Source organism: Athene cunicularia (genome assembly GCF_003259725.1).
Source record: "Athene cunicularia isolate RWA chromosome 13 unlocalized genomic scaffold, athCun1 chr13_part1, whole genome shotgun sequence".
Classification (NCBI taxonomy): domain Eukaryota; kingdom Metazoa; phylum Chordata; class Aves; order Strigiformes; family Strigidae; genus Athene; species Athene cunicularia.
In genome coordinates this window covers 6,840,370-6,860,998 of record NW_020799117.1, presented here as the reverse complement: position 1 = coordinate 6,860,998, position 20,629 = coordinate 6,840,370, and the positions used below count along the sequence as shown (strand labels likewise).

The following is a 20,629-nucleotide window of genomic DNA, read 5'->3' as shown; positions in this document are numbered from 1 at the left end:
CACCACCCTTTGCCACTAGCACTGGCCACCCAGAGCCACCTCCACCATGAACCTGCTGGGGACAGCTGGAACTACAGTTCCTGGTGTGTCCAGAGGAAAACCAGAAAAGAGGGGCCTCACCAATGATCTCAGCTGAGTGCCTCCAAACCCTTCCTGCCATCCACTTGCTTTCCTTCTCCCTGGCAGAGCCAGTCTGTCCACAACTTCTCTAAACAGGGTCTCAATGTGCCGGTGGAGCCATGGCTGCCCAGCTGCATGCCAGGCAGCTCAGCAGACTGGATTAGCAAGATGCCATCAAACCTTCCCTGTGAGCCACCGAGAGCTCCACTGGACATCAGGAGCTGCACTTCAGATAGATGCTGGAAGAGCCACTTTGAGGTAAAGGGTGCTGGGCATGAGCAAGCACCGCTTTCTGCCATGGAAAACAACAGACCTAACCCAATGCAACCCAGTGCAGGGGGGGTTTAAAATTCATCCCTAAAGCAGGAAAATGAAGAAAACCTCCAGCTGTTATTTCCAGATTTACAAACCCAACAGAGGACCTGCCAATTCGTGCCGGAGAAGCAAACTTGTTTATGTGTGTGTGTGCCTAAAAATGGAAGCCAGGCATTGTTCCCCACGCCTGGAATTGTCTCTCCGGCCTCTGGCTGGGCAGCAGCTCAGCCTCACAGCATGTGGAGGAGTGGGGAGGGAAAGGGTCCCTGTCCCACGCTGAAATGGGCCCTCCCAGGTTTGCAGAGCAGAGCTTGCTCCCAGGGTGGGGGCGAGTGGCTGGAGCCCACTCCCTGCCACATCAGCCTGGGACCACTCCAGATAAAGCCACCGGTAGGTGCAAGAAAAGGGGCCAGGAGAGGATATCTCACTCTCTACTAGTCCCTCCCTTTCTTCCACAGAGCTCCAGAAAAGTCAGGGGGAGGGATGTACTTTGTGATTCCAATGGAAAAGGCTGAACACAGAAGGATTTAGGGAGAGGACAGAGATGTCTGTTCTCATCCAGCCTTTTTACCTGCACTTTCCATCCAGAAGCAACACACATTGCCTCAGTAGCACTCAGTTTCTAGTTCTTTGGAGGAAGGACAGCATGAATGGCCAAATATTGAGCGAGATGACATCAGTGTCAGTCCAGGCACACCTCAGGCAGCGAGGACTGCCACTTTTCAGCGTTAACCAGGGGGAGAGCAGCCAGAAAGAAGCCCTTGGGCACAGTGGGACCCAAGCTCCCTCACTTGCTGAAGGGATACCTGTGCTGTCTGCAGCTGCATCAGTCTCTGTGTGCATTAGAGAGGAGGTATCTGAACATCCCCGCGCAGGTATGGTGCTATCTGCGTGGACCCAGCTGGGTGACCATCCATAATCCCAAAGCGCAGTGTGATTTCCCTCCTGTTTTGCAGCTGGGTATCTCCAGAGAGGCCCAGACAAGTCCCTGCACCATCCCACTCACTGAGAAAACTGGTGTTTCCTTAATATCCTAGTTCCCACTTTTTCCCCCCAAGTGAACAACAGGTATTTTTGGAGATCCATGCCAATCACAATCCATTAATCCTGGTAACAAATCCTGGGCAAGCTCTCTCCCCGGGGTGGCATGGGCAGGCAGGTTAGTGCAGGAGAGACAATGTAGTGGGCACCTTTGGGCAAGTCTGAATTAAGGGGCTGAGGGGAGTGACATCACCAACGCTCATGTCTTGCCTTGATAATTTTCTGGTTACTCTTCGCACATACCTGATACGATGAATGTTCATTAGCAGTTTCAGCATCACAGAAGAAGGAGTCCAGGGGCCTCTCCAGAGCTCCCATCTCAGGGAAGAATTTTTTCCATGAGCTTTTCCCATAAAAAGAGAAGCTTAAAAGGGAGTTCTCCAAATCTGATGTTTTTCTAAGCTGTGGTTCTGGTCCCTCCATCTCCTTAAACAGCTGCTGATAACATATGCAGGGCATACGGCGTGGGGAAACGCTGCTAATTTTAGTAGAAGGTCCCAAGGGAGGACTCAGCTCTGGGCCAGGCACAGGATGGAAAGTCACAGCGCTCGCTCAGGGCCCCACACGACCTCGCTATTTTGGGGCTGACCACGTCCCACCTTGCCCCAAGCCCACAGACATGGTGCAGCATCAGCCCCGAGCCTTCCCGCAGCCCAGCTGTTCCTGCCCACAGTGCTGCTCCTGCCCACAACACCGGCTCCTGCCAAAGCCCGGGCAAACTGGATGGTGGTTTCTGAAGGGAAGTAAACAAGTTTCAGGCTAAATTGAGATCCCCAGAACTCATCACACTGAAGCAATGACAGATGAGGTATTATCTGCATATGCCCTCATGTGGCAGCTGTATTTTCATCCAGCTAAGGGGGTTGTGTCCTCTCGGGATTCTTTTACCCTCTGATCAGTGAAATCCCATCAAAGTCCAGACAGATGATACCAATGACTCCACTGACTGGCCCTTGCAAGGAGCAGGATATTTATGTGTGGCCATAAAGATCTGGACTGCTCAAAGTAGGAAAATTTTAAGGGACCTTAACTCCCCAGGGTAAAATCCAGGCTGGCAGAGGAGTTTATAGAAGCTCAGAAGTACACTTGGAGATGATCTGGAGGAAGCCTGCAAGCAGACATGGCAGGGAGGTGAGTGCTTTTGCTGGTGGTGTTGGCCTGGAGCATCTGTATTTGTAAATCACAGCACCATGAGATGCTAAAATCCTCGAGTGGTTGTCAGTACTGCCCCTACCAGCCCGACATACCCTGTCCCAAAAGCCCTTCATGCAGCTGCTTCATGGCAGGGATGGCTGTTCCCAAGGCATCCTGCTCCAAAGCCTTGCTGTCAAAAAGCATTCCACACTGTCTCCCCTTTTGCCAGCTTCTAAGCCTACCTGTGACCGGCTTTTTCCTCTGTATGGGATTCTCCCAAATGCATGTTGCCAAAATCAATCCCATTTTGTCTCCTTTAAGAGACACCTTGTTTATGGACCTTCCTGCATCCAGCAGCCTGTCTCGTTCATCTGGTACATCTCAAGCCAGGGCTTGTTCTGAAGCGAGTTCAGCTCCAGCAGAGTGTCAGAGCAGTAGACTGGAAAATGCAGATTCTCAGGGTGGATACGTGCAGGCTCAGCCAGGGGTGGCCTGAGAACTCCAGGCACCCCTATGCTGCGTCCTGCCTGCTGTGCTGCGATGCAGCCACAGCGCTGGCACAGTCAGCTTCTCACCCAGGGATGCTGTAATAGCTCATCCCTGAGCTGTGCTAGAGGGGATGTGGCCTCCTGGGATCCCTCTGCATGGCTCTGGGCTGCGTGTCTTGGCTTATGCAACAGCAGGCCGGCCGGGGCTGTACAGCTGGCAGGGGATGGGGACGGAGCTGGGAGCTCCGAGCCATACACAGACTGAATTACTGTGGGGCAGGGCTGGCCGGGAGCGGGGATAGGTTTTTGATAGGGTTTTGCCAGCAATGATGGTTAATAGGAGGACAATAAACTCCAGTTCTTCAGCTTCCACAGGGAACTACTAAACTTTCCAGACTTTAATTTAACAAGCAGCCCAGCCTCCTCATCACCAGCGTGCCTTGCCCTCCTCAAGACTCTCTCTCTGTGCTCCTCTTCACCTCCAGCAGTGCACAAGCCTGGAGCAATCACTTGAAGCCCGTGTTCTCAGCTACCATGCTCCTGCAGCCATCAAATTATTCTGAGGACATCAAGCCCTGCTTTGCCTCAGCCGTGATCCTGACTCATGACAACTCTCCCCCTTCCCTACTCAGCCCCACTGGACCCTCACCAGTCTGCCCCCTGCATTGCATCCCTGGCAGGGGAGCCATCTAAATGGGCTTCCAGCAAACCACCAAAGAGTTCCAAGCAAAGACATGGCCCAGGAAAACCACTGCTTTCACTCCCAGATTTTAAGGTTGTGGAGCTGATTAAGCTGAATTAAAAGGGAACTAGTTATCAGCGATTGTGAATTAGGTAGCCAACTCATCTGAGAATCAAGATTTTCTTAAAGGACTTCACACTCATGACCCAAAAAAACCAAAGGGGCAGCTGGCCACAGAGAGCCTTGTGAACCCTGCCATTTGCCTTTCTGGTCTTTTCATTGCCCACTGCTTTCCAGATGATGTTTGGATGTCCTGGAGCTGGCACAGCTTCAACTGGGTATTCCCATCATGGCTGTGCCTTTTAGGAGAGACTTTGGGGCTGTGTTTATCCATGCAAAAGAGCTGCCACTGCAGCCCAGGAGCTTCCCTCTCCCCGCATGTCCCAGGGGCTTGAAGGTGTATTCCTGTTTATTTCCTTAAGCAGCTCTATTCATAGCCTTCAAAAGCTGCCAAGCCGCATCTGTCAGGCCCAAGAAGACTCAGAAATGCATTTTAGGTAAACACCAGGAGCAAGGTGGGACTGCCCAGAGTTTGCGGTGTTTGCTGCCCTTCTCCTTTGGAAGCTTTATTGAATCTTCTGCAAGTCATAGACACATTTCCAATGCAAGGTCTCGACAAAAGTGGCTTGAGACACCAGACTGTAATTCAGGCATGCAACATCCTCGTGTTCAGGATTAATAAACAACAGCCCCCTGCAGCAAGGGAGAAGTGCTTTTAGGGAAGGCAATGAGGTCCTTTGGATATTGGAGGCATTGGTCTGGGACCAAGATCAGCCAGGCTGGATGTGCCCAGACTGCACATGGGCACTTCAAAGCAGCTGAAGACCTGTCCCATCTGCCAGTGCCTGGTGTGACAGCTCCAGGCAGCCCTGTGGGGACTCTGCCACTGGGACATGGTGCAGGGCTACAGCCAGAGGGGTTCTATCTACCGCCCGCTTGGGGTGTAGCTGGGGGCAGGCACAGCTGCCACGTGCAGCACTGATACCCACAAGAGGCATCCAGGGCAGGGTAGGGGTAGCTGCAGCACACAGAGCTCCCTGCTTGCTGGGCTGAGGAAGGTGATGGATCATTTTTCCCCTGTTTCTTTGGGGTCAGTTTGGTTTCAGGGAGGACAGATAAGCTTCTCCCAAGCCTGCAGCCCCACACGTTTCCAAATGAGTGAGATGATCATTGCAGGGGTAGTTTGAAAGAGATGGTGGAGAGATCCCTCCCATGGGGCATGTGAAGTGCCTTCCACCAGCGATCAGAGGGGACAGCTGTGAGCCCACGCACACCATGGAAAGAGCCAACCATCCCCCAACAAGCATGTCCTGCCTCCTGGCTCCACAGCCTGCTCCCAGATCATGACTCACCACAGAGCTACGCACAGCTGGATTTCCACCCCCTGCCCCACAGGCCTCTGGTTTACAGCCGAAAATCCGCAATGACATCCCCTGCTCCTTCTCCATCTGCTTCTGACAGAGCCAGCACCCCATTTGCTTGCATCACCCCGTTGAGCCAGCTCACTCCCAGTCCATCTGCAGATCATTGAGGTTCAGGCTCTCCTGGTCCAGGCATTGGAAGAGACCTTGGCTGGGTGTCAGTCTGCTCAATTTGAACCAGGCATCAGTCCTACTGCTGAGCTTGGGGGGAGAGTCCCACCCCACTGGGAAGAAATACTTGCCCAGTGCAGGACAAAGACAGCCACTCTTGGGCAAGTTCCCAGGGCAGTTTGGGTTCATTCTGTCCTGTGCAGATGGTGCTTCCAGTGGCCATGCATCTGCTTAGTGTGAGTCTAGAGAGCACAGCCTTTCTGCATTTGATCTGCTTCTGAAATGGAAAAAAACAGAAACACTCCTGCAGGACCTGCTGACACACTCCCAGATCACAGGAGAGCTGGGACATTCCTGTGATAAGCAGATTCCTGTCTGCTCTGCACTTAACTCGTCTCATTTGCCTTTTCCTGAGCTGGGTGCTGCATTCCCACCCCAGCTGCCCTTGCCTTTCCCCACACTGCCCTGTGTCTGCGAGGTGCTCAGCCTCCAGCCAGACTCCCAGTGATGAAGACTTAGTAAATGACATTTCCGCAGTGGTTCCAGAGCATCCTGTTTATTTACATGCACTTTGGGTTCATTGTTTTGCAGCAGCATCCACCAGCAATTAATGCAGAAACATCCTCTCCAGAAACACTCATTAAAGAGTCCCTCCCAGAGCAGAGCAAAGGAAAGGCTCCTTTGACAGATTTGTGAGTAGGAGACAGCAGGATTATTAATCCACACCTTTATCATTTCCACCAAGCCACTCACTTGTATTTCTCTCCTCCTCTTGCAGCAGAATTGTTCCCCTCTTGGAGAGCACCAGGATTTTTTTTAACTGTACCAGCCCAGATCTGCCCAACCTGGATTAAAATGGGACAAAGAAATAGATTTGGATTTTGAACTGGGGTTAGCTGGAGTTCAAACCTCAGCCCTGAAAATCTCTTGGCTTTGCTATAAACTGAGCTCAAGCCTTGAGGGGTCTTGTTTGCTGTTTCCATTGGAGTTTGTGCAGTTGAGCTGGGACTGGGTGCTGGGAGCCCCGGGGTGCATCAGCTGTGACCAAACCACCCTGCTGGCACGTGGTCAGAGAGCCCGAGCTGGAGCTGTGAGGCCAGCAGCACTGCGAGGGCTCCCAGGGCATCCCCAGATGGCATAAGATGACCTTCTAGCATGTGTGAGGTCCATTTTTCTTCCTGGCAGCCTGACACCTCTTTGACAGTCCCACTAAGCCTTATAACTGTGGAGAGAACTTTTCAGGACTCCCTTTGCAAGCTCTGTCCTTTCTGGAGCTTCTTAAAGCTGCTGAGATTAAAGAGTCAGTCAGCCAGTTGCTCCAGGCTCGTTTCCCTCTCTGTGCGATCCCCGTCCATCCCACGGCTGACAACGCACACCCGGGCCTGGCAGCATGCCCCTCATGAGATGCAGGACCTGGCCGTCCCCACCGTGTGTGTGGAGGACAGTGGGGACCCCTCACTCCCACCCACCCGGGGCTCACCACCATGAGCTCAGGGGCCGTTGCCAGATGTGACTGCATCACTGCGGCAGGCTGCTTTTTGCTTTCGCTCAAAACCAGGCTTTAAGCCGCCACGTATATAAAGAAATCCCTGTTATAATTATCTTCCTGGCACTGTCATTTGTCTAAGCCCTTAGAAGAGGGCTTAGCTTCAGGCTACAGTGAAGTGCACTGAGCAATTGCCACGTTGTCAGTTAGAAAAGATGTGGTTTCTTTTCATTATTTTTTCCTCCCTAAAATTTTTTCCAGATGTCTTTTTCTTTTTTTTTTTTTTTTCCTTAGGAGAAGCACCAGCAGCTGTACAATTTCAATGCGAGCCGTGACTAATCCAGTGCAGAGAGCATTCAACAAGACTATTCAACTCCTCGGAGTGCAAATCAAGCAAATGAAACTTAGGCTTAGGGGATGTGTGACCTCTGGAGCCAAACTGGACCTATGAGTGGCACTGAGCTGCATGCGAGAGCTGCGGACACTTGTGGTGGGAGGAGAAGATGCTCCAGATGCCACAGGTGGTTGGCACAGTTAGAAGGACCACCACAAAGCTGACCTCCACATGGACCTGAGAGGGTCGTGTGGGGTACTTATGGATGTCTCTGTGAGTGATATCAATATCCATATATCAGCACCCAGGGATGGCTTTTGAGCAGTGTGTAGCCAAGTAAAGAAATGAGTGAAGGAGACTTTCTTATCTTGTTCTTTGCCACTAGCCTCCCGCACTGCCTGATCACAGACATCGACCATCTCACCGGGAAGTGATGATGGTTTCTCACAGCCCCCTCCCCTATCTCTCCCCTCCCCTTTCCCTCTCCATTTTGTTTACTTTTCGGTTCTTGTTGGCCCTGTGGATGATTAGCCTTACATCTGTTTCTTTCACATGCAGTAGAAGCGCTGTGAGGCCAGACAAGGAGTGAGCTGATAAAGAATCACAAATCACAAAGTAACAGACACGCCACAGAGCAAGGAGCCAGCCCAGCTCAGTGACAGGCCAGTTTCTATGTTGATACCTAAATCCTCAGCAACATCAGTGAGAAGAGTTAAACATCCACACCGGTGTCTCAGCCCCTATCAAAGACAACATGTAATCATGAGGAATGAACCCAAACCCCAGACAGCCAAGACAAAACACGATGTTGAATTTTGTTATGGGCTTGGGATGTCCTTCACCCAGCATCTGCAATCAGACCGCTGGTGCCCAGATGACTCGTCCTCAGCCCTACTGGCTACACCAGCCACCATCTTTCCAGCAGATCCTGCATCACCCTGGATGGGGCGAGGGTTGATGCTGTGGGTGGATCACAATCTGCAAAGAGCTGAACTATCTGTAGTGCTCAGAACAGCCCTGTATGTCATGGAGACATTCTTCAGGGACACCCAAAATCCAGCAATTTGACAGTTTCTCTTTTTGGCTGCTGGTTTTATTTTGCAATGCAGTGCCATGGCCATGCTGGCACATAAAGACATTCTGTCTGGTTCTGTCAGAGGACCAGATGAACCTTGAATCCTCTCAGTCACAGTAAGATTCAAGGAGAGAGGAGTTGGATTTTCACCCTGAGCATAGAAAGGAACAGATGGGGGAAGTCAACTCCAAACAGCTTTGTTGTCTGGCTGCCTCTGGCTGGGCAGCTGCTCCAGCTGACATGATCTGTAAGGTCAAAATACTTTGTGAGGTCTGAAGAGACCATCAGATTCAACTGACCAGCAATTTTTACTGTGAGTTTTGCTCTATCAGTCCAGATCTGCTGGATGATAACCACAGCAGAACGACCAACCTGCTGAGGGTCACATCTACCAGCACCAGATTTTTCTGCCTACTTGGAGCATAGTTCAGACATGTCATAACTATCCACATTCGCTGGATCATTCTTTCCTCTCCCTTCCCGCAAGGCAGTCCCAGACAGCAGCAGTGTTAGGAAAGAGGATGGAGGAACGAGGACTGTCCTGCCTTCCTCTGCATCCCTCTGAGGATGGGGAGCACCAGCTCGGGGACTGAATTTCAGGGACTGAACTAATGCTGAAATGACAGCATTTAACATTTTAATTGCAGTAGGTCAAGGTGGTAGGAGGTGCACAACCCGAGCAGAGAGCTGGTATTCCTCCCTGCTCTCCCCATGCTGTTAGTCGGAGGGAGCCAGAGAACCGACCAACTCATTGCAGCAGTGCAGGCAGCTCCTGTGACAATGACTCTGCTGGGAAGGTTGTGCTGGGGGCTCATCTGTCCCTGCGAGAGACCTCCTTGATCTCCAGTCCTGCTTGATTTCTCTGGTCTATCCTTTGGACCCAGGCTGTGCCTCAGCCCGTCTTTCGGAGTGGGTGGGACTGCCCACTGAGGAGAGAGGGAGAGGAAGAGACCGATTTGGAAAGATAGCGAGGAGGAGGAGAGGCAGCGGGAAACCCAGCCCACCCTTTGGTTTCCTCCTGCCTCCTTCTAAAACCTGCAGATTCCTCCAGCCCGTCCAAGCGCCTGAAGTTTCCTCAGCCCTGCTGCCGGGACTGCGAGGTATGGCCCGAGACCTTCGTGTTTGCCTTTGTTGTGCTGTTTTTTCCCAGCATGGGGGTCCCCATACCCCACTCGCGGGGGCCCCTGGCCCGGGAGCTGCTTTCCCAGCCCGTGGGGAGCCCACGGTGCTCGGTAGTGCATCACTTGGGGGGAAGAGGTGGATGCTCCCCACCCCGAGCGATGCATTTACAGACCCACCCTGACCTCTCTGTCTCCTCTGCGCAGCACCTCCGCTCCTGAACTGTTACTGTATTTCACTGCCAGGTTACTTGCTTTAACACTTTGGTGGCATCTGACTGTAAAGGTTTAACCTACCCTATTTTTTTTTTTTTTTCTCTCTCTCTCCCACCTTTTTCCTCTCCGGGTTTTCAGTTGTGGGGTATCTCCTTAGCGAGATGAATGAGACCAACGTCTGGGCACATCAAACCAACCTGCAGAGCAAATCAGATCTAGTTACAATCTAGTCCCAATTACTCCCAGCCTGAGGTCCATTGGCAGGTGATGTTTTACTCACCAGGATATCTAGAGGAAGAACAAAAGAGCTGTCGACTTCATCTCAGCATTTTTATTTTTTCAGTACAGCCGCTCTTATTTCTCCTAAAAAAAATAAAAAAATCCATCAAACAAACAAAAAAAACCCACCCAAAAACCCCAAACACTCGGCTTTTTGTTCCAAGCAGACTTTGAAACCATTTCAAGTCCCGCTGCCGTGGTTTGCTTCACTCCAGCTGATCAACTGTTAGAGAGATGGAGGTTGCAGGGAGGGGAAGAACAAAGCTTGTTTGGTTTGGTTTTGTTTTGGGGTTTTTTTTTTAAGTTTTAAGAACCTGGGCTCACTCGGGCAGAGTTTTAAGTCCAGGCAGAAGCGCCGAGGGTTGTTTCCTTTAAAGGCAGCCGCTGTCCTTCCCGTCCCGGTGACGTGCGTGGCAGTCTAACTCTGCTCTTTGTGTTCCTCCTCTAAGAAAGCTCCACTCTGGTGCATCCAGCCAAGAAAAGGAAACTTAACAGGATAGGGGCTGAATTCCCACCCAAACCGAAAGGCAACGCTTTCAAGTCGGACTGAAATCGGAGGCACTGGGAAGGTCACCAGTACTCCGAGCCCTCAGTTACCACCAACATGAAACAGCCCCAAAACTCGGCAACGCTCCAAAAGGACAAAAGTAAATCGCAGGCGTTTGTTAGGGTCGATCAGGCGAGGTTTAACTGGAAACAAAAGGCTGTTGCGTTTTGCGCAGCAGTTAAAGCCAAGCTATTGTCTGCCACATAGGCAGGAGCAGGGATGCGGGCGGTGTCGGGAGGGGGAAGAGGAGAAATAAACTTTTCAAACCCCTCCTTCCACAACCCTCTGCTCTTCCATGACTCAGCCCCAGAGGAATGTCGGCTCCCATGGAAACCCTTTCTGGGTCCTCTGGTCGGAGGGATGTTGGGGCTGTTATCGCTGGAGCGGCTATGGCAGGGCGAGTCCAGGGAATGCTTTGAAGATGGTTTTCATTTTTGCAGAATATTTAGCAGGCAGTCTCTTCTCTCCCTCCTTTGTGGAGCTGTGCGAGATCATGTTGCGGTATCCCCCGGGAGCCAGAGGGACCGCTTGCACCTGGCACAGAAGTATCCAGGCTGCTTTTGGCACTGCCCCGTGTCCAGTCCAAACAAAAGAAAAAGCTCAGGCAGGACAGTAAAATGCTGTATCACCTGTCCTTCTGACTGAGGTGTGCAAAGGGCTCGTCGGTGAACTGCTGCTTGCAGCCCAGGTCTCATCTATGCACTTTTCTTGGTACTAATTTAATTGTTTCTCATTACGGATGCAATTTGCAACCTAGACAAGCTATGACAGCGTCAAGCCAGCACACAGCTATAGTGGCATAGGGGCTCTTAGATCAATAAACCCTGTAAGATCGTTTATAAGTACAATCAGCTGCTCAACTCCCTGCAAGGAAATAGGTGAACCACTACGTTGCAGCGTAGATGTGTCTTTAGTGACTCTGCATGGACAGATGTGGTAGATAGATTCTTTTTCCTGTGTTTTACTTGGTGTGTGTAAGTGTGTGCATGAGCTAAAGGGAATTTCACTTCCATCTAAACCTAGCTTGGCTTTCTGAGCCCTGCTCGCTGCCTGTGAAGAGATTGCGCAGGTGTAAGGAGCCAGGCTGGCTCCTGCCCAGTCCTCTGCTCCTGCCCAGCTCCCTGTGCCCCAGCAGATGCAGCACATCTGGGTGAGCCGGCACCCCCAGCAGCACAGCCCAGACACGCAGGGACCTGTTCAGCAGGGAGCTTTATGGGGACTCACGCAAACAACTCTGACTTCATATCGAATTTTAGCCTGGGAGTGGCTGGCTGAGTAAAGCTCAGAGGGTCTTGCTTGCATCGGGAGGTCAGGGCCAGGTCAGAGCCCTTGCATTGTGTCTCTGTGGGGGCCACACTTGGCTGCCCATCGGCACCTTGAAAACTACGGCCCATGGTGGGGTTTGTGGGCAGAAGCTTTTTGGAGGTCGGTCCTGCCTTTACATTCAGTCTGAGGTGCTGGGGCATGTCAGAGCCTGCGGAGCCTTGGAAGAGCCATGAGCAAACGGAGGGTGGGTGCAGCAGACCCTGCTGCTCGGGCTGGCTGCCCCCACGGGGCTGGGACGGGGTGCTAGTGGGGAGCTGAGACATGGGTGGGCTTTTGCCCCATGATTACCCACTCCTGCTCCCCGCTGCTGTGGATGGGAGGTGGCAGCAGGGCCCCTGGCCCGGGTTAGCAGTGGAGGCAGCTAGGCTTATCCCCATGGCCTCAGGGAGGAGCTGTCAAAGTGGCCAGGCAGAGACTCCTCCCCACGCTAACGTGGCATCCCAGAGGGCTTATGCAACCCTGGCCAGGGCCAGCGCCACATGGGCCATGCTTCAGAGTCCATGGAGCCTCCTCCTGAGGCTGCACCCACCTGCTCCTTGCCCTTCCCCAGCCCACAAAGGCCCCCAGGCTGGGCAGGGGGGATACAAGAGGGACCAACAGAACCCAGTGGCACAGGCCACTCAGTGCATCACTGTGGGGTGTTTTCCGCAGCAGAAGCAGCTTATGCCACAGTATTGGCTGTTAAAAGAGTTTGACAGAGTATCCTGCATTAAATTTATGGAGGTGCTGAGGGTCAGTCTCAGACCTTGCTACACCTCATGGCTCTCATTAGGGATATGTCTGCAACAAGCAGCCTGCTCTGAGGGGTAACCTGGGCCATGCTAGAAAGGTTTATGGGGGCCACAAGACTCTGTTTGCAGCACCTGGGAACTGAAGTCCCCACTTAGGATGCAAGTGGGGTCAAGCATTAGAAAAGCAGTGTGGGCTGTGGGTCCTCCAGCCCATGAGTGCCAGGGTGTCTTCTCCATCAGCAGCAGTCAGGAGGGCCAACCTGAGGAGAGGGTGGTGACCGTGAAGGCTTCTCTTATTTTATATTCAGCAGCCGTCTCTGTGCCCACGATGTGCTGGTTTCCAGCATCTTGCGAAGTGCTGGCTTTCGTTGATTCCTTTAGGTACAGATGGGTGTAAGTCCCTGCTTGCTAAAATCTCTTTCCCAGTCCTGTTTTCCTCTGTCCAGAATGACCTCCTGCGGCACCCCATCGCTCTGCCCCTCACACTGCCCTCTGCCCCTCGCGGGGCTCTTGCAGAGCAGTGCCAGCCATTGCCAGTGCAGGGCCTCTGGCAGGGATCCCCCCAAGCCCCTCTGACTGGGGGATGGATACTGAGCTCATGGTATGGCCCAACTGCCAGCTCCAAAGAGCATCCTCCTGGATAGCAGGACCATGTTAGGTCCACAAGGAGGGACACTTGCGCCATGGGCCAGACTCCTCTGTCGGAGCAGCTCTATGCGCAGAGCTCCTGAGCTGTTATTTCAGGACTTTTGGCCACCAAGCTTTCAGGAAAGACCACGCTTTTGCCAAACAGACAAGGGCTCACAGACGCTGCAATGTCCTCTTTGCACAGGCTCTGCCTCCAGGAGGATGTTGTTTTTCAAATAAACTTGTTTTCCCATCTCCGGCGCAAGACAGCTCTGCAAAGCTTGTTTGCTCAGACTCGTGCTCCTTCTTCCTCCAAACACAACACTGGCAGCTCTGTCTGGCTGCTGGCTGCTAGCAAGCATGTAATCCCTGACCCCAGCTCTTTCTGCATGTCCAGACTTTGAAATTCAGGGATTTTTTGGGGCTTGGGGAAATAATCTAAAATGGCCTTGGTCTGTGGTTGGGTTCTTCTCAATGCCATCTTCCACAGGTACATGCACTACCCTCTCCTCCAGGCCGAGCACTGCTGTGTTTCTGCCCAACAAGTATCACTGAACCTCAGAGCATCTTCCAAAGCAAACAAGCCCCTTGGGAGAAGCCCAGGAGGTGCCTTTACAAGCCAGGGGATAGCAGCAAGGGAGGAGATGCCCAGATTCACCAGTACTTTTCCAGCTTCTCCCCCCAACCCACCCCTTCAGAAGTGAAGAACCAGCGATGTCTCCTGGCAAATGCCAGGAGAGCTCTCAGCAGCCTCCAGAGCAAATAAAGGCGAGGGCAAGGGACGGTGTGTACCAAGCAGGAGAGGAGGGAGCTGCTCAGCTGCAGCCTTGCCAGAGCAAATGGGCTCCCCGCCTCAGCCCCTCTCCCCACAGGTCCTCCATCCATCACAGCAGCCATCCCCACCACCCCGTGCTCCCAGCCCTCCGACATCCCTGGAAAGCTGCCCTCCATGCCTTCATACCTACTTTGTAGGGCACCCCACTGGGGCTGAGTGAGGTGCTGAGATTGGAAGGAGGATTTCAACCTCTGTGTGGCCAAACCTTGCTAAATTAGGAAGCACAGCCCAGCCTGGCTGGTGCCTTGGCAGCACAGCACCCAGAGAGCTGTCATGCATGGGGAGGAGGGGAAAGGATGCACTGGTAAATTGGGTATCCATCCACGCTTGCTGGAAAAAAAGAAGACACCTTGTCCAACACTTTCTGTCCCAGCAAAGCCATTGGTCTGCCCAGCCCCAGGGAGCTGGTGGGCTGTGATGCCCCAGACACGCAGGTGGAGCAGAGAAGGGCAAGCGGAAGGGAGGCAGCGGAAGCCTTGGCAGGGGGACAAGTCCCCTCACTGGCAGGAGACAAACCGGGGGTGTTTCACTCTCCCGGCAGGCGGAAGGGAGCGGGCAGCCCTCACTGTCAGGAGTGGGATGCCACCGGCATAGTAAGCGGCCAGCTGAGCTCGTCTCTGCCCTCACACAGAGGGGCTCAATCCTGCCAAACAGGAACCGGGGGCGGGGGGACGAGGACAGCGTGATTTCACCAGCTGCACTCTCCTCCTGGCTCGCATCGCGGCCGCTGTTAGCTGGGCTGCCTGGCTCACTCGTCCTACAGAGTCCCTGCAACCGCCCAAATCGGGAGGGTGCAGAGGGCTCGTCCTCCTGAAGCTCATCTCTCAGCAGGATACAACCCCAAAGCATCCTGGATCCCTCCAAACCAGTCTGGGGGCTCTCAGGTCTGAGCAGGAAAGGGAAAAACTATAGTAGAGACCCCAACATTTGGGGGTGCTGGGGATGGGGGACCAGTCTCTGAAACCCCAACACATGCCTGTGTCCATGTGAGTAGGGGCTTTCTAAAGGATTTAAGTCTTAAGTGCTCCATCTCACCATCTCTCTGTTATCTCTTTCCTTCCTCTACTTACATTTTCCATCTGACTGACAAATAAAATGGTAGATAGCTGCTTGTACCTGGGGCTCATATCAAGGGCTTTTAACATTAAAATATGGGGGATTTGGTCCAAAAGCTCTCCTGTGAAGGAAAGGGAAACTGCCATTTTGATCACAATTTTTCTAAAGGCATTTAGGAAAGCAACAGAAATCTAAATCCCCACCACCCCATTTTGTAAAATCAAAAGAATTTCTCTTGGAAACTTGATTTGGCTTAAGGTTTTGGCGAGAAAAGCCAGCATGTGGGTCTGTAATATTGAACAGACGGGGCAGGAAACCAAGGGAACACCCTTTTGTGAATGTCTGACTGCTTGCTGTGCGCTCAGCCGGGAGCTGGGAGGCACACAGCGGCCTCCCTCCTCATCCCTCCTTTTCCTCTCCTTTATTCAGGGTTGCTGAAAGATGAGGGCCTGGATGGTTTTCGTTCTCTGCCTGGCAGGCAAAGCCCTGGCAGCTCCGGTAAGTACAGGACAATGGAGCCTCTCTGCTGTGAGGGTTGTCCATCTGATGTTATCTGATGGGGATTTTCTTTTATAACAAATAAAACCCTGAGGTATGTGGGACAGCAAGGGGAGAGAAAATCCAAGGGTGACCCTACTGCCTGTCCCAGTGGGCCAAGCCCCATGGGACTGTCCTCCCTACAGACCCCAGCTCATGCTCCTTTTCCCCCGCAGCAGGAGGCTCTGCCCGATGAGACGGAGGTCATCGAAGATCCCACCACAGAGGTAGGTGACTCTGCTCCTCCTCATCACCCATCCCTGGCAGCACCCACTGCTCTGGGAAGAGCATCTCTGAAGCATGGAAGAGCAGGGGCAATGCGGGGAGGAGGGGGGTTGTTCTGCCCCCCAGGAAGATGGGGCTGGGCTCTTTGTGCACCCCCACCAGAAACACTGGACTCTTTTTCAGGAGCCTGTGGGGGCTAACCCCGTCCAGGTGGAGGTGGGAGAGTTCGAGGAACCCACAGAGGATGTAGAGGAGATTGTCGCAGAGAGTAAGTCGCTATTCTCCTGCCCTCCCCAGCAAGCAGAGACATTGTCCCTTCCCTGGGTGGGGGAGCTTTAGCCACCCCAAACAGTGAGAGACTTCTCTGAGAAGGGCTGTAGCACAAGGACGATGCCAACCTAGATGCACACTTAAAAGCAAAAGAGGTGCATGGCCGCTTTCCAGCACTGGATTCTCTGTAAGCCCTTTTCCGCAACAGAAAACAACATTGCATTGTGTGGCTACAGAAAGGAGCTCAGGATTAACTCGAGGGCTAATGTGGTCTTCTGGCAACCCTCACATCTTCCCAGTGCAAGAAGAGATGCTCAGGGCTGTCCCTGGTGAAGTCTGTCTTCCCTCTGTGCTGAGACGCCCCAGACAGCCTGTGGGAGGTGAGGATGGGGCAGGCTCTGACTTTGCTCCCTGCCCTCTCCAGATCCCTGCCAGAACCACCACTGCAAGCATGGCAAGGTGTGCGAGGTGGATGACAACAACTCGCCCATGTGTGTGTGCCAGGACCCCTCCAGCTGCCCAGCCACCGCCGGCGTCTTTGAGAAGGTGAGGGCAGAAGCTGCTTGATGGACCGGAGCAGGGAGGGTCCTCACGTGGGACACTGCCAGAGGGTGGGGGGACAGTCAGAGTCAGGGTGGCAGATCTCCATCTGGCCTTGGTCAGTGCTGACCAAGGAGCTGTTGTTCACCCCAAGAAACAAGTTAAACTTCTCATTTGGAGGCTTTACCTGCTGACCCCACAGCACAGCTGGGCTTCACTGTTCCTCACGCAGCATCTCCCCATCCTGTGCAGGTCTGCGGCACCGACAACAAGACCTACGACTCCTCCTGCCACTTCTTTGCCACCAAGTGCACCTTGGAGGGGACCAAGAAGGGACACAAGCTGCACCTGGACTACATTGGGCCTTGCAAATGTAAGCGGAGCCATTCCCTTAGACAAGGGGACCCCCAACTTGAGCACAGCCCCCTTGCCCATGGGCTGAGGAAGAGCAAACATCCAGGCAGATGCAGGGCCAGGGAGGGCGCTGGGACTGCGTGTCTGGAGTTTGGGGCTGAATGTCCAGGGGCTGTGCTGATCACCATGTCTGGCTTCCAGTCATCCCCGCCTGCCTGGACACAGAGCTGACTGAGTTCCCCCTGCGCATGCGGGACTGGCTCAAGAACGTGCTGATCACCCTGTACGAGCGCGATGAGGACAACAACCTGCTGACAGAGAAGCAGAAGCTCAAGGTGAGGGGCTGGGGAGGGAGCCTGGGAGTTCACATCACCAGCAGAACTCAGTACACATGGGGAGCTCATCCAGAATGACCTGTGGACACCTGATATAGCACTCCTCCTGGGGTCCTGCCTTGCACCCTGTTCCCCTGCTGACAAGGTCCCCCTGGCCTTTCCTAAAACAGGTGAAGAAGATCCATGAGAACGAGAAGCGCCTGGAGGCTGGTGACCACACTGTGGAGCTGCTGGCCCGTGACTTCGAGAAGAACTACAACATGTACATCTTCCCCGTGCACTGGCAGTTCGGGCAGCTGGACCAGCACCCCATTGATGGGTGAGTGTTGGCAGAGCACGATGGAGGCCTCCACCAGGACCCCCTTCTGCCTGAGGACCAGAGTGATTTGGTGGCAGAAGGTGTCAAGGCAGGCTAGAGATGTGGCACAAGTGGGTGGTTGGTGGCAGAGGCACAGGCAAAACCCTGCAGAGGGACAACTCCTGTGCACATCTGGCAGGTGCTGGGGCAAACCGGGCTGAGGTAGAGGCAGTTTTGCCTTTTGCAGAAAGAGGGGCCTCCCCCAGTCCCAGCTGCCCCCATCTCCCTTGCGTGTGGAGTTTCTGTCTTCTCAGATTAACTGTTGTATGATAGTTCCCTAAAATACCTCAGTCCAAAGGCCTGGAATAACTTCAGCAGCTGAAATATCAGCTGCTGGCTTAGCTGTGAGCTGGAGATGGGGGTGAGAGCAATCACACACACAGACCCACGGGGTGGGGGCAGCTGGCGAGGACCCCCAGCTGCTGCCTATTTTATGACTGGCACAGCCGGTTGCAAAAGCAGACACTTGACCTTCATGACACTCAGAGGTAGATACTGGGAGGGCACTGGGACAGCAGTCAAACCAGATGGAGAGCTGGGTCCAGTATCTTGCCCTGCGCTGGCCCCTGCACCTGGCAGAGCATCTCCCCTCCCGTGGGAGGGCAGCTGGTGCTGGCGAGCGGCGCGTTGACCATGTGGTCACCTCGGCAGGTACCTGTCCCACACTGAGCTGGCCCCTCTCCGTGCCCCCCTCATCCCCATGGAGCACTGCACCACCCGTTTCTTCGAGGCTTGTGACCTGGACAACGACAAGTACATCGCCCTGGAGGAGTGGGCCAGCTGCTTTGGCATTAAGGAGCGTAAGTACTGTAAGGGAAGGAATGGGAGTGGAGGGGACACTGAAAAGCACCCCGAAAGCCCCCACTTGGGGTGAAGCAATGCGTTACAGACAGTCCTGGGGAGGGAAAAGCAGGGGAGAGCAGGGAGGGGGGATCACAGGAGCAGTGGGACCCTGGCAGCATCCACCTCCTAACCTTGTGTCTCTCTTCCTTCCACAGAGGACATAGACAAGGATCTTGTGATCTAAACCCCCAGCTTCCTTCTTTGCTGCCAACTTTGTCTTGTTTTAACCTTCCCACTTCCTTTGGTTTTTAAACCGCTTTTGTTTTGTTTTGTTTTTCCCTGGGAACAAGGTGCTAATATAGATCTAAACATATGTAGTAACGGTGCTAAGAGAAATAACAGTCCTCATTCATAGCCTAATCTATTACCACTAGATTACTCACTCGGCTGTTTCCACATGCTCTTACCAGCTCTTTCTCTCTCCGACATGTCTTTACTATTGACCAACCCTGTTCCTGTCCTAAATATCCGCTCAGTCTTGGTATCCGCTCTCGGATTGACTTCTCTTAACTTCTTACTAACAACACCTTCTTGGACATGTCAGCATAGACACAAAGATCTCTCAGCCGATTCACCGCCCCAGTTACACACCACCAGCAAAGGAAGGCAGAGCCAGAGGATGTAGGAGGATTGGGCTTTTCGAGCAGAGCAGCTCTGGGTGACATTGCAGTCACCCAGCTCGTGGTAGTGGTGAGAAAGATATAGAGTGGCAAGATTTTGTTTTCCTTTTTTTTTCTTCTTTCATTCCCAGGGCTTGAATTTAACAATCATTGGGCACAAAAAAAAAAAAGGACAAAAAAAAAGAAAAAAAAAAAGGCAAATCAAATGAACAAATAGGAAAGCGCACAAAAATTAAAACAAATAAAACAAAACGCATCACATCCTGTAAAATCCCCTCAAAAATAAAGGTTTGAAAGTGCTACGTGCTTTACCATTACTCTATGACCATATTGCCGTTGTGTTTTCTGTGCTGCAAAGGGAGATGGGGTGCGGCCGCCTGTTCCCCCGGGGTGTGCGTGGCTGACCTTGCTGTTGCAATTCTAGTGTAGCTGAGACAAAGCTCTTGGCTCTCCCCAAATCACCGTGCCCTTGAGCACGTCCCATCTCTGCCTTGGTCGTGCTTAAATTCCAGCCCTGCTCTCCCAGGGAAGCTGTGTCAGGCTTGGAAGGGACATTTCTGCTCAGAAAGAGGCATGCTTGCAACACGCTCGAGGGAAAGGCTGTAATATTTTTTTTCCTGTTGTGGATTTTGGGGTTTAAGGGATGGGCGGGAGGGAAGGGAGAAGGTATTTGGATTTTGCTTTACAGAGAGGGTCCTGACAAGAGCGAAGGGATGGTTAAGTCTCACAGGCTGAGAACTCTTTTTTTTTTTTTTTTTTTTTTTACCTCTGAATGTTCCCTGTGCCTTATATTATTAAATTCCTGCCACAGTGTGAGCAACCTGATGAGTCTCTGTAATAAAAAATACTGATTTGAAACACTGACAATAAATGAGCTTGCAACGTTCCTCTGTTTCATCCCATCCCAGTGAGGAGGATCACACACACATCCCCAACCTCACGCATGATTTTAAGTTGTAACACACACACATCCCATCCCCAGGGAAGGGTCTGGTCTGAGGTAAGCTGAGGTGCACGGTCACAGCTTGGCATCTCCATGTAAACGGGCTCGTTGGGGGATGTTGGCTGGGTAATGTGTGGGCAAGGAGGAGCTGGTGTGATGGAGGCAGACAGGGTCACTGCAGCAGCCAGCACAGTCACTCTCACGGCTCTAAGGCCCTTGCTTTCATGAGCAATAAAATCCCTGGGAAAGGTGAAAAGGCGCAACAGTAGAAAAATAAACACCATTTGCATGGGCTAAAAATATCCACGTTGCAAGAGCTCTGGGTAAGCTGTGAGGTCCCCCTGCGAACAGCCCCTTGCTGGATGTGCTGTGCTCCCAGCAGAGCTGCAGGGTCACATCCTGCACAGGGTCACTCCCGAGTGCAGAGCCCTGGGCAGGTCCCATCAAGGACAGTCACTTTCCTAAGTGCTTTGCCAAGCTGTTTGAACCCAGTGGGAAAGGTGGTGCCCAGAGGCACTGGGCAAAGGTTTTTCACCCCTGCCTTGAACCCCAGGACTTGTTCCATCAGGTCATGCTGCTTCCCAGAGCTGTTAGCCAGAGGG

At 52.9% G+C, this 20,629-nt stretch overlaps 1 protein-coding gene and 1 long non-coding RNA gene across 2 annotated transcripts; one reads left to right on the top strand and one right to left on the bottom strand.

Moving 5' to 3' along the window:
* Window positions 1-7,710: 7,710 nt before the first annotated feature.
* Window positions 7,711-9,927, bottom strand: LOC113485236. The gene is made up of 3 exons (XR_003399383.1): window positions 9,882-9,927; window positions 9,717-9,798; window positions 7,711-8,418 (listed from the first exon to the last, which is right to left on the bottom strand). It is a non-coding gene; the product is annotated as an uncharacterized LOC113485236 (long non-coding RNA).
* On the top strand, window positions 9,218-19,404 carry SPARC (secreted protein acidic and cysteine rich). Its single transcript, XM_026858278.1, has 10 exons — window positions 9,218-9,367; window positions 15,432-15,500; window positions 15,716-15,766; window positions 15,948-16,032; window positions 16,459-16,580; window positions 16,827-16,947; window positions 17,130-17,263; window positions 17,434-17,582; window positions 18,273-18,421; window positions 18,620-19,404. Exons 2-10 carry the CDS (start codon window positions 15,444-15,446, stop codon window positions 18,646-18,648), a joined length of 897 nt encoding a protein of 298 aa, XP_026714079.1. The 5' UTR covers window positions 9,218-9,367; window positions 15,432-15,443; the 3' UTR covers window positions 18,649-19,404.
* Window positions 19,405-20,629: the final 1,225 nt, after the last annotated feature.

Excerpts from the sequence above, each read along its gene's own strand:
- SPARC (XM_026858278.1), top strand. The coding sequence starts at position 15,444 with ATGAGGGCCTGGATGGTTTTCGTTCTCTGCCTGGCAGGCAAAGCCCTG. Across the intron at positions 16,033-16,458 it reads AGAGGAGATTGTCGCAGAGA|ATCCCTGCCAGAACCACCAC; the intron begins GTAAGTCGCTAT and ends TGCCCTCTCCAG. Across the intron at positions 18,422-18,619 it reads CTGCTTTGGCATTAAGGAGC|AGGACATAGACAAGGATCTT; the intron begins GTAAGTACTGTA and ends TTCCTTCCACAG.